Source organism: Myotis nattereri (genome assembly GCF_964212035.1).
Source record: "Myotis nattereri genome assembly, chromosome: 18".
NCBI lineage: Eukaryota > Metazoa > Chordata > Mammalia > Chiroptera > Vespertilionidae > Myotis > Myotis nattereri.
In genome coordinates, this window is record NC_138093.1 from 12,978,814 (window position 1) to 12,991,457 (window position 12,644).

Here is a 12,644-nt window from a genome sequence, read left to right on the forward strand (position 1 = left end):
GAACAGGCATGTCTCAGGCAGCTCACTGGACTCCGTAGATTACTATGGGATGGTAGGGGCCTGAGCGTCGGAGAAGCAGGGAAGCATAGTCCAAGGAAAAGGGCTTGGATTTAGAAGAAGCAAGCCTTACTGGGGATATTTTTTGTGGGGGATCTTGGTTATGCGGAGGGAGGAAGAGGAGCTTGTGTAGCCCGGCCGAACTTGAGGCAGCGCGAAGGCCCCCTCAGGCGGCGCCGAGGGCAGCCCCGCCGCCGGGGCCTGGTGCAGCCGCCGCGGCCGCTGTCAGGGAAGCGCAGGCGGCCAATGGAACCCAGGAGCGGCCGCTGCTGCTGAGGCGGCGGTGTCGGCAGCCCGACCCCGACCGCCCGCACCCCCTCCGCGGGGGTCCCCCGGAGGTAAGCGACTCCTACTCCGTGAGCCCCCCTTGCCCTGTGTTGTGGGGGTTCCTCTCCCCCCCCGTCCCGCACAGCCTTCCCCCGCCCCCACACGTAGGTTCGACTACAAAACTGCCCTCCGGTGGCAGCTGCACCCCGGGTTCCTTCTCCCCCTTTTCCAGTCAAGCCTGGGGTACTTCTCAGCTTTTTGGCTTCCTCTTCTGTTTAGCTCCTCCCTCTGTCCCGGGGATCCCCCCCTCCCCCTATCCCTGCTGCCTTTCCCGAATTATGTTGTCTCTCAAGCCGTGAACCCCTTTCGCATCGGACGCCCCTTACAGTGTCCCTCCTGTTCGTCCTCCCCGCCTGTGCTCCTGCCCCAAACCTTGCCCAGGGCCGCCGCCTGCCTCCCTTTTCCACAAAGTCTCTGTGCAGCCCCCGCCCGGGTCCCAGTCCCTGAGCTGAGGGCTGCGGCCCCCCTTCCCTCCCGCGCCTCTTCGGGTTCCATTACCGCCCCGCCCACCGGGGCCCCGCTCCTGGCGCCCGGGGGCTGCCCGTGTCCCTGTCCGCCGGGGTCCCATCGTCCTTCCCGAACTGCCCTTTAGTTAGACTTTAACCGTGACCCGCACCCTCCTCTGTGGTTCGCGATTCCGGTAACTTCCTTGCGCTCCCCTTACCCGCCCCCCCCCTCAGTCCTCCAGCCTTTGGGGGTCTCTTCCTGCCCCTCCTCCGGTTCAGGATTTCCAACGTGGACTCCTGCTCCCCGGAGCGGCGGGGGTTTGCGGACCCGGTGACACCTGGTTCTGTTTCCTGTGGTCTCTGTGTGCTCTCTGTCGCCCTCCGTTATCGCCACAGACCACTTATTCCAGGACCAGCCAGACCTTGAACTGAGAAGGAATGTGTTGGGGGGCGGGGGCGCCCCGGCTGTCCCCCGGGCTTTTCCGGCCGGGAGGGTGTTGGTGGAGGATGGAGCAGTTTGGAGAGGGCCCTGTCAGATTACACTTTGTTGACTGCTCAGGGTCCGCCTCTGAATGACGTTGTGAGAAAAAAAAAAATTTTTTTTTAAATTATATAATTTTAGGCTTGTCTTAAAGGGATCCAAGTGTAGACTGGGCTCCCACCCCTGCCCAGATCCCAAAGGCATCCGTGTACTGTCTGGTTGACTGGAGGCGTTCTGGTTGGTTCCGTAAGCGCTTAGGGCTGGGGGGTAACTGGGAAAAGGAGCCCAGGAACCATGGGAAGAGCTTGTGCCTTCAGCACCAGGACTTCTGGGTTCATGTGACTACCTACTTGGCCTCTAGAGTGGCATTTTGGGGAAAGGAGCCCACTCTCTAGGCATCAGTGCAGCGATAGGCTAAGGGCAGGATATGGCTTGGCGGGGGATAGACTCAGTTTATTTTTTTTTACAAAGCATTCTGGGTTTCTCCGACAGAAGTTATTAGTAGTGATTTAGTTGTCTGTAGAATTTTCTTTTTTTTTTTTTAAATATATTTTATTGATTTTTTTACAGAGAGGAAGGGAGAGGGGATAGAGAGTTAGAAACATCGATGAGAGAGAAACATCAATCAGTCGCCTCCTGCACACCCCTCACCAGGGATATGCCCGCAACCAAGGTACATGCCCTTGACCGGAATCGAACCTGGGACCCTTTAGTCCCCAGGCCGACACTCTATCCACTGAGCCAAACCGGTCAGGGCTGTCTGTAGAATTTTCCTTTGGTCTAGTCTACATCCACGGGAGTAAGTCTGTTTGGAAGACAAGCTCCAGGCCTGCTGCTTTCGTGTACCTTGTCGTCATCCCCGCCCCCCGCCCCCAGGTGCAGTAGTTGCTGAGCTCGTCCTCCTGAACTTGATCCATAAGTGCAGATTCCATAGGTGGAAAGTATGTTTGTGGCCAAGACCTTTGAGGACGCTAGCTGGAGAAGAGCTGGAGTGAGTTGGGACGTAGGAAACTCGTTGCCCCCTGGCGTGCCATGTCTCTCTCTCGGCCTGCGATAGCAAAGAGGACACATGAAGTTCCACTCATCTTCCGACTCCAGGCCTGTTTGAAAATAATCACACAACCTCGTCCCACTTCTCCCTTGTCTTTGCTCATTAGCCAGAGTGCAGTCGACTCATTACCTCCCTTTTTTAGGAGCAGCTTTACTCCTTGGAAGCACTTCCGAAGAGAAATCATATTTCCTTGGTTTTCCTGCTTCTCAGAGCTGGGTGCACACTGCATGAGAACATATTTGCTGAACACCATCCAAAGCAGCAAATTGAGATTCTTTGATTTGGGGAAGAGCTTTGGGAGGAACCTTTCAGTAATTGGCATGAGATAAGAGAGAACCTAGTCCAAGCCCATGTGGGGCTGGCAGCAGGGAGGATCAGTTCAGAGAGAGGTGAGTGTACAGGTTGCTTTCTTTGTCGTCTGTCTGTTTCAGCAGAGGCTCCGGAGCTGGCTTGGGCTGTCTGGCTGGAATCTGCTTAGACTAGCTCCATGGCACTGCAGAGAGAGTTCTCAGCCTGATTCAATATTGACTTAACTATCCTGAGACCACTGCCCTCCCTGCCCCCCTGCTGGTAGCTTGAGAATGCCCTCTCTCCTGATGCCAACCTCCCTTGGGGCTTTGAGTAACCATTTACCTGGTTCCTGTTAGGGCTGGAGCCTGCTTGACTGCTTGGGCCTTCGTTTCTACAAGGAAAAAGTAGTACTCAGTCTCCCATCTCTATCATTGAGGTCAAGGGGGGAAGGTGAGCTGAGACCTCCTTAAAGCAAGGTTTGAATTAGACCTTAAAACATGAGAAGGAACTTCAACAGGAGAACAGGTAGCCTAGAGTGATGTGGAGTCTCTTTTGAAGAGCAGCTTTTTAAAAAATCATTATTAAAGGTATATGTGTACTTGGTAACAAATCCAGTGGTACATGAGAGTTTATGACGAAAAGTAACAGTCCCTTTCCATTCATCTCTTCTACTCCTTTAGAGTTAACCTCTTAATTAGCTCAGTGTTCACTTCTGAAGGTTATTGCCAGAGCTTTAGATAAAATGCTTGTGTCTCTATTTCTTGATGTATTAGTTGTTACAAAGAGGATTAAGCTCTAGGATTTATACCTCTTGTCTATATATTATGTCATTTTCATTTAAGGAAGTGATTATGTCATTTTTTAATTTCATTATTAAAGAAACCTTAAATAACATATTTGAACCTCCCTTTCTTTTCCATTAACAATTTTTAAAGAATTTTTATGAGTTTGAGCCAAACTGATGACATACACTGGGGAGCAAGATATCAGATGCTCCCTCTTTTCCATTAACTTTTAAAAAAATGTTTTTAATGATTTTAGAGATGGAGGAAGGGAGAGAGAGAGAAATAGAAATAGAAAGGTTGTTGCTCAACCACTGAGCCACGCCGGCTGGGCTCCATTAACTCTAACAGTCTCTCTTAACTACCCATCTTGTGGGATGAAGATATTGGCTCTGCTTTCCCTTTTTCCAATTTATATGATCCATCTCAAAGGAGGAGGGAAGTTGATCTCACCTATCTGTTTGGAGACGGAGCACGAAATCAGATGATCTTTTAAAGGCCATTCTATGAAAATACAGGGACATATAAAAACATGGGGATTGTTCTGAACCAATTCATATTTATTTAGCCCATGGAAAAATATTTGAAGAAGGGAATGGTGATGAACTGGGTGAGGGGATGGACTCAGGGCTCTTTACCATCCTGTCCTAGCAGAGACCAGTCCAGTAAATCCTTTAATGGAGGCCAGTGGAGGGTTGTTTGCATAGAATCTTTTGAGGTGAAGAGAAGTGGGAAGCCAAGCTAAGTGATAACACTCCCTCCCCCCAGGGTCCTCTGGAGACATTTACTTAAATGCTCAATAACACACAACACATGCCTGTAACCCCTCTGCCCTCTACCACTGCTCTGCTCTGAAAACCCTCTGATGCTCAGATGAGGATTCCCGACATTGCCCAGACTTCGCCGGGGAACCCAGCCGTTCACTCGCCTTTCCTAGAAGCCAGCTCCTAGGCCGGGTAGGGGAGGCCTCTTCGATTCCCTCCCAGTCTCACTGGAAGGCCAGATCAGTCACCTAGTGCAACATGTGGAGCCTCCTGCGTCTGATGTCATTGAGAGCCAGGGGAGTCCTTTGATATTAAAGGTTTGGGTTTTCTTCTCTCAGTTTTTACTTATTCTCTGGCTTGTAAGGAGAAGGGTGCTGATTGCAGGACCCGTTTCTTCCTTTTTCCTTTCACTTTCTAGTCCTTTCACTTTAGAATGGTTACTTATCAATGCTGTTTTTTCTTTGCATTTGAAAGTGAAAGAATTGATATTGAGGACCATATCTGGACTTAGATTTTAGAAAACACCTTTCCTATTTTTTGTCTACATTTAACAAAAACAACCTACATTCCCTTCAGTACTTCCTCCCCCCCCCCCCCCCATGTTTGCTTCAGATGAGGCTCAGAGAGGCCAGGAGGGAGGCCCAGCTTGGCAGTTTCCAGTGCAGAGCTGCTTCTATAGGAGAGAAGTCTGGTTTTCCTGCACCTCTTGACATCATCTGGTTCCTTGGGGAGTAACAGCTGCCAAATGGGGTTTCTGTTCAGTGGGAAGGTCCCCCGAATACTGTCATAGGGGATTCCTAGCTGAGTCCCAGGGTGAAAGAAATGATGTTATCCTTACCTCTTTTACTGGTGACAGTAATAACCCCCACTGTGATCGGTTGGAGCAGACAACTACTGCATTTCCTAGTGAGATCTGAGACGCTGTATGTGGGAGAATGTCTTAACTTCATTTTCTTTGGAAGTTTTGAAATGTGGACCTTATGAGGTGTTGGTGACTTGAAAGTCTCTGGAGTAGAGAAAAGGGGAAAGATGTGCCAAGCATAGAGAGATTGAGAAGCAAAAGGGTTGTTTGCATAAAACAACTGAAGCTGTCATGTGAGTTTCTAAGTAGACCTAAAAGGTAGTGGTCCCAGTTGAATTAGAATGACCTTCTGGTGCAGAATGCCCTATAGAGGTGTGGCAGGGGATGATTAAAGCTTTCTTCTTACTATTCCTGTGCAACCCGTAGTTGCGAGTAGAGACAGATCCATGCAGGCAGCCATGCTGGTTCTACTGCTCAGAAGGCACTGCATAATTTGGGGAGAGTATAGTGAAAGAGTTGCCACCTTTTTTACCAATGACAAACTCAGACTGCATCGGGATATTAAATTTGGAGGTGAACTTCTTACTTGACAGAGTTGGGAGAAAAATAAACTGAAGTAGCCTTTTTTGGTGATCTCTGAGAACAGAAGAGTTCCCTCTCTGCCTTCCTGTGAGACTTTAATGCTGATGGCTGGGAGACAGGGAGCGAGACTGCATAATATTGGGCAGATGAAAGTAACCTTGACTCTTAACATGTTAGAGGTGTAGGAAGGGACAGTGGAAAATGGGGCTTTCCAGAGTGACTAGTGCATCTGTATCTGGAGCCTCCTTCCACCTCCACAAAGTATATGCACCCAGGTTCACTAGGGTCAAAGGTGATGCCACTATTAGTTGTAAATTACCTGCACTCCAGCTCTACAGCAGCCTCTGCCTTTCTGTTGCCCATATCCTTGAGCATGTTTTAGATTCTATCTGCATTTTTGTGAGGAGGCCTCTGAGCTGACTACAATCTTACTCTTGAGCTGTGTTGATCTGACATTAACAGCGTGCCTCTCCCAGTCCTTACTTTGAAATTTCTTTCTGTTCTGCACTGATTCTCCGGATCTGGATTTGGTGAGCCTCTGGAGAATCATGTTAGGAAGGCAATGGCTTTTGTCAGCAGTGTTCTCTCGCTGAAATTCCTCCCAAGACTCCCTCCAGAGAGGGATTCCTGGTTGTGCAAGTCCTCATCCCCCTGTTCTTTAGATGTTCTAGACCTGTGAGTTCCAGCCTAATTTCTTTTCCCTTTTTTTTTTTTTCCACAGCCCCTCCAGTTCTTGGAGTGTGTATATGATAATGGGGAAAGTAGTGTTGGGATAGCAGAGGGCTGTCATAAATGTTTTGGAAGATTTTCAAACAACGAGGTAACTGTAATTCACTTCCCTTATAATAAACAGTATATGCGTGTGCGCGCGCACAGGTTCACACACACTGTTTACTAAGCTTTTCAGTAATTAGGATTCAGCTAGCATTTATTGAGTGCTGCTTTGTGCCAGGGGCTATGCTCGATCTTTTTTTTTTTTTTATGCTCGATCTTTTTGCATGCATGAAGTTAATTATTCTGCGTGGCAACAGTGAGGTATAGATATGTTTTTCCCATTTTTGCAGTCGAAGAAACGGAAACTCAGAAGCCACATGACTTGCATAAGTTGATACATTTCATAATGGCAGAATTGCTAACTCCAGCCTATTTGACCCCCACGTTCAGGACTCCTTCCACTATACTTTAGCTGTCACAGCACTGGAGAAAGAGGAAGTGACATCATGAAGTCAGACAAATGGTTGATAGTTGTTCTATAGGTATTTATTTCTAAATGAAGCTTGGCCTGGTATTGCTTGCCCTTATTCCACGGGAACTTTGATTCTAAAAGGAAAGGTAAAAATGTATCAATAACTAGAAAAATACATCAAGACTTTAATACTAAATAAAGGTGAGATACCCAGGACCTGTGTATGGAGCGTTAATGAGTAAGGAAAAACAGTTCAAAGAGGAAAAGAAAAAGGTTATGGGCGGGCATTTAAAAAGAGACGTGGGAAGAGCACAAAGATAGAATAGGGACAAAGGAATACGACCCGAATTGCTTTTCAACCTAGCTGAAGAATTTGTAACCCTGTATAAACAGAACACATATAAAGCAACATTTGTAAATACAAGTTAGGAACAGAGCCCAAGCTGAGTAACTAAATTCAGAAGGAATGAAGGGGAAAGCCGTGATCAGAGGGGAGGTGGTCAGGGAATGCTTCTTGGCGGGAGATGACTTTTCATCTGTTTTTGAAGGAGTCCAGATAGACAGAAAGAGAAGAGGTGCCTAGGAAGGTTTCATGGCAAAGAGAAGACCTGAGGATGGCACCACTAACCTATATGTTTATGTGTCTCCCTTTCTGTACCTTTCTCCTCTTCCCTCCTGTAGCTTGGAAGCTCGAAGTCTGGCTGTGGCCATGGGAGACACGGTAGTGGAACCTGCCACCCTGAAGCCAACTTCTGAGCCCACTCCTGGTCCATCAGGGAATAACGGGGGCTCCTTGCTAAGCGTCATCACGGAGGGGGTCGGGGAACTATCAGTGATTGACCCCGAAGTGGCCCAAAAGGCCTGCCAGGAGGTGCTAGAGAAGGTCAAGCTTTTGCATGGAGGCGTGGCCGTTTCTAGCAGAGGCACTCCACTGGAGGTGGTCAATGGGGATGGTGTGGACAGTGAGATCCGCTGCCTGGACGATCCTCCTGCCCAGATAAGAGAGGAGGAAGATGAGATGGGGGTCACTGTGGCCTCGGGCACAGCCAAGGGAGCAAGAAGGCGGCGGCAGAACAACTCAGCCAAACAGTCTTGGCTGCTGAGGCTGTTTGAGTCAAAACTATTTGACATCTCCATGGCCATTTCATACCTGTATAACTCCAAGGAGCCTGGAGTGCAAGCCTACATCGGCAATCGGCTCTTCTGCTTTCGCAATGAGGACGTGGATTTCTATCTGCCCCAGTTGCTTAACATGTACATCCACATGGATGAGGACGTAGGTGACGCCATCAAGCCCTACATAGTCCACCGATGCCGCCAGAGCATTAACTTTTCCCTACAGTGTGCCCTGTTGCTCGGGGCCTACTCTTCAGACATGCACATTTCCACTCAACGACACTCCCGTGGGACCAAGCTACGGAAGCTGATCCTCTCAGATGAGCTGAAGCCAGCTCACCGAAAGAGGGAGCTGCCCTCCTTGAGCCCAGCCCCTGACACAGGGCTGTCTCCCTCTAAAAGGACTCACCAGCGCTCTAAGTCAGATGCCACCGCCAGTATAAGTCTCAGCAGCAACCTGAAACGAACAGCCAGCAACCCCAAAGTGGAAAATGAGGATGAGGTAAAATCCCTGGGAGGGACAGAGGGGCAGGTGGCATGGAGACAGGATGTCTGACATAGGGTCACTCTGTCCTTTTCTTTCCTTCCATCTGTTTCATTTCACTGATAAAAGCATGGAATGTTAGAATGGAAAAAAACCTTAGAATTCATGTATTCCAGCTGCCTCATTTTACAAAGGAAGAACTCAGAGACCCAGAGAGATAAAGTGACCTGTCTCAGGTCATAGAGCTAAAAGCAAGGCTGGTACACCTGACTCTGCCAATGTTGTTTTTACTAAACTGCACTGCCATTCCATTAACTCCTTACCTACTGAGAACTGTGGCAGAGACCCTCCCCACCCTGCTGGAGACCTGGGATATCTACCAGAATGTCTCAGAGCAGCAACCATGGGGAGGAGAAGGGACTGTATGTGTGAGTTTTGTGTGTGCTGGGGAAGGGGAGGTATGAACCTCAGCCTCATTCTCCTGACCACTCCTCTTCATAATCCCTCCCTCCCACTCCCTGAAGATCCTGCTTTTTGTTTTTATAAGGGTAAGGTTCATTCCCTGTCACTGAGGCATCTGCAGAATGCCTGCTACCTGCCTTTTTTTAGGGGAAGGGATGATGGTTGAACTTTCCCAAGTCATTTAGGAGAAGCACAAAGAAAGAAGGAAGCAATCTTGGTATAGAGTGAATCACGGACATACCCAGTGTCTAGAAAGAAGACTGAGCCACAGCAGTCGTTGTAGATGTCCATTTAGGATACAGAGCAGGGAAGAGATAAGCCCGTCAGTAGGCTATACTCACCTTCCATTCCACATCTGGACAGATACAGGGGAAGTTGCCCAGTGGACAACCAAGTGTCAGTGACCTGGTATCCCAGCCAGACAATGGTGCCCCAGTTCCCCCCTCTGACTCACCACCAGCCTAGCTCCCATCCTGGCTACCAGCCCAGCATAGAAAAGAAGGGAGAAAAGAATGAGGAATTTGCAGTTGTTGGAAAATGCATATAGCCATGGTGTTGGCATCTGCCTTTGTGGGACACATAACCCACCCACAGTTTTGATACAGTGGGACTTCTTTCAGCGAGAAGGAGGTCATAGTGACTAGGAAAGGGAAAGCACAGAGGAAGGAGACTATAGAGCTTGCTTTCTCTGAAAATTCAGTATTTTATTATCATTTAATAACAGGCTAAAAGAGCTAACATTTATGCTAACATTTATTGAGCACTTACTATGTGCATCATGTGAAGTATTGTACATTAAATCCTCACAACCACCCTAGCAGACAGATTTTTTTTTATTTTTTACCATTGAGTCAACAGGCTTAGAGAGGCTAGACGATTTGCCCAAGGTCTCTCAACTAGTGTCTGTCAGACTAGACCTCACATCACAGCTGGTACTCCTAATCATTCAGCTGATCTGTCTTGGTTATTTCTCAGCATCTGCTTTCCTGGGTTTTCAGCTGTCAGAGTCCATTTGGGGAAGAACAGCCGAGGCCTTAGCCATCTAGGTTTCCACATCCATGCATGGGCAGAGCCCACCTGTTCTCAGAACTAGAAAGGACCGTTTTAATTTCGGTTGTACTTGGCAGGGAAGCCCAAGGCCACAAAGGGGGCTGTTACAAAGTAAGAAGAATCTTCCAGATCTGGAGAGACTAGGGTCATAAAAGGTTTGGGATTCTTCCTCTTGGGGTCAAGTCTGTAGCAGTAGGAGTGTGAGCACTTGGGAGTGAACCCCAGGTGCCTCTTGCCAGGCTTGCCTTTTCTCTATGTGTTTTGTGTCCTCATCTTAGCATCAGAAAGGGTGAAGCCTCAGGGCTTTTTCTTCCTCTATGCTAATCCTTAGTCCCTCTTCCTGGCATCTGACCCCTGCTCAGGTGAGATTATGGGCAGCACACTGAGATCAGGTCTTTTGTGAGAGCCTGAGTCCTCTAGTGTGGCCCCTCCAGCTGCCATTCTTCCCAGCCTGGCGTCTTTATGGTGGAACACCAGATCTAGGAAAGGAAGGAGATACTACATCCCAGCCTCCCCGGTTATCTGATGCTGGCAGAATGAGACACCCGAGTCCACTGCAGCTCCTCAGGAGATGTGCGAGTGAAAGTGAGAGAGAATAAACATGAATGTCACCAGGAGTCTAAGCATTGGAATCTTCAGCACAGAGGTCTCTCCACATGCCTTTGGCATTTTGAGGATACATCTGTCATCAAGACCTTTGTCCCCCAAATACCAATATTTCTCCTTCTCTCCTGTCGTGCAACATTTATTCACTCAACAAATAGTTATTGAGCTTGTACACTGTGTAAAGCCCTGTGCTGGAGGCAGTGGAGGATGGAAGATAAAATGCTGTCTTTCTCTCCAGGGACTTGTACGGTAATATGGAGACCCCATTATCTAGGGCACTGTTTAGTTTGTGACTCTTGATTTTGTATCTTGAAACTTTACTGAATTTATTAGTTTGAACAGTTTTTTGTGTGGAGTTTCTGACTCTTGAAAAGTTGTTTCCTACATATACAGAAGCTGTACACAGCTTACTAACACCAGGTGCATAACTGTCTAAGGTCTGAACAGAGACTCTAGATCAGTGGTTCTCAACCTTCTGGCCCTTTAAATACAGTTCCTCATGTTGTGACCCAACCTTAAAATTATTTTCGTTGCTACTTCATAACTGTCATGTTGCTACTGTTATGAATCGTCATGTAAATATCTGATATGCAGGATGGTCTTAGGCGACCCCTGTGAAAGGGTCGTTCGACTGCCAAAGGGGTCACGACCCACAGGTTGAGAACCGCTGCCTAGATTCTGACAGTGGTTCTCAACTTTCCTAATGCCACGACCCTTTAATACAGTTCCTCATGTTGTGGTGACTCCAAACCATAAAAATTTTTTGTTACTACTTCATAACTGTAATTTTGCTACTGTTATGAATAGTAATGTAAATATCTGATATGCAGGAGTTATTTTCAGGGGTCGCGACCCACAGGTTGAGAACCGCTGCTAGAAGGAGACCTGACTGCTCCCATCCCTTGCTTTCCCCATAGATTCTGAGTTTAACCCTACGCTCCTGCCACCAGGAGAGGTGCTCTGGAGGGTGAGGCCTGAGAAGGCTGCTTCTCTTCTGCACTGATCTCACAGAGACTCCTGTTTTCTTTTAAGGAGGGACAATCGGCACTCTAGCACTGTGTCCTCCCCTTGCCCATCCCCAAAGCCCACCTCTTCCAAGCAGTTGTTATCAGCCTAGTCAGGGAACTGGGCTTAGGCAGGTTCCCTTCCCATTTATAACCAACTGGTAAATCATTTGGCATAGGGAGGGGCCGAGTTACGTCCTACCCCACACCCTGCCCCACATAGTGACTCGCTAGTGGATCAGCTTTGTCTTTCCAGAACTGCAACCTTTGTACAGAGAAATCTGCTGCATGTCACACTGAAAGACCCAGTGGGCCTTCCAGCCCGATAAGGTGCGGTATCAGCTTCTTGGACGCAGCTTTTCTCCTTGGAGCTGACTCAGTATGAGTGACTCAAGTGTACAGAGTAGGAGAGAGGAGTCGATCATGATATACCTCCCTTCCCCCAAGGCTGTTAATGAGTCAGACAGGGCCTGTCTGTGGGAGAATCAGCTGGATCGTTGTTCATGGAGCCAGTATCCTCCTCCCTGCTATTACTTCCCCCACCAGTGCATGGGTAGAAGTTGAACCACTAAGTCATAATAGACTGGTATCCTCACTGCCTCAGATCTCCTGCCTTGGGAGTGTTTGGCTTGGCTTCTCCCTCACAGGGCCTCTCCCCCAGATTCTTCAAGGAACGGCCTGACTACAGGACCCCCAGCCAGAATAGAACTTATCCCATGGCATTGGATTAAGTAGATGCTTGAAATGTTAATTGCAGCGTAAAAGCTCAGTGACCACTGCCCTTCTGCCCTGAGAGCTCCCAGGACTTTGTCTCTTAAGTCCAGGCCCCTCCCCTAACTGCAGGTTGTGCACAAATATTGCCCCTTCTCCCTGCTTTGGGGGAGCTTGTGGCACAGAACCCAGGATGGGCCTGTGCATGAGCTGTAGCAGAGCCACTGAATGAGAGCTGGGCCCTTTCCCCTGTTTTGCTCATGGATCCCAGTAAGGCAGGCAAGGTTTAGGTAAACACCCTAGGCTGGGACCAGGACAGCTGCTGCTCAGCTGCTCCGCTTTCTCAGATGGAGTAAGGCAGGACCTCGCTCCCAACTTACGACAGCAAATTGTAGTTGGTTGTCACGTGAAATAGCCTGATAGCAAGCCTGTGGAGGTCTGG

At 48.5% G+C, this 12,644-nt stretch overlaps 1 protein-coding gene across 4 annotated transcripts in view; it reads left to right on the plus strand.

Annotated features, from left to right (window-relative positions):
• PI4KB (phosphatidylinositol 4-kinase beta) overlaps nt 1–12,644 on the plus strand; it is a 26,525-nt gene continuing 13,881 nt past the window's right edge. For 2 of the 4 annotated variants that reach the window (XM_081112057.1, XM_081112058.1), the window contains exons 1-2: nt 25–395; nt 7,451–8,387. In XM_081112057.1, the coding sequence (XP_080968183.1) occupies nt 7,479–8,387 (909 nt within the window). In that variant the 5' untranslated portion in view covers nt 25–395; nt 7,451–7,478. Of the gene's footprint in view, nt 396–7,450; nt 8,388–12,644 lie in introns of all 4 variants that reach the window. The other 2 variants (XM_081112059.1, XM_081112060.1) reach the window with 2 other exon arrangements.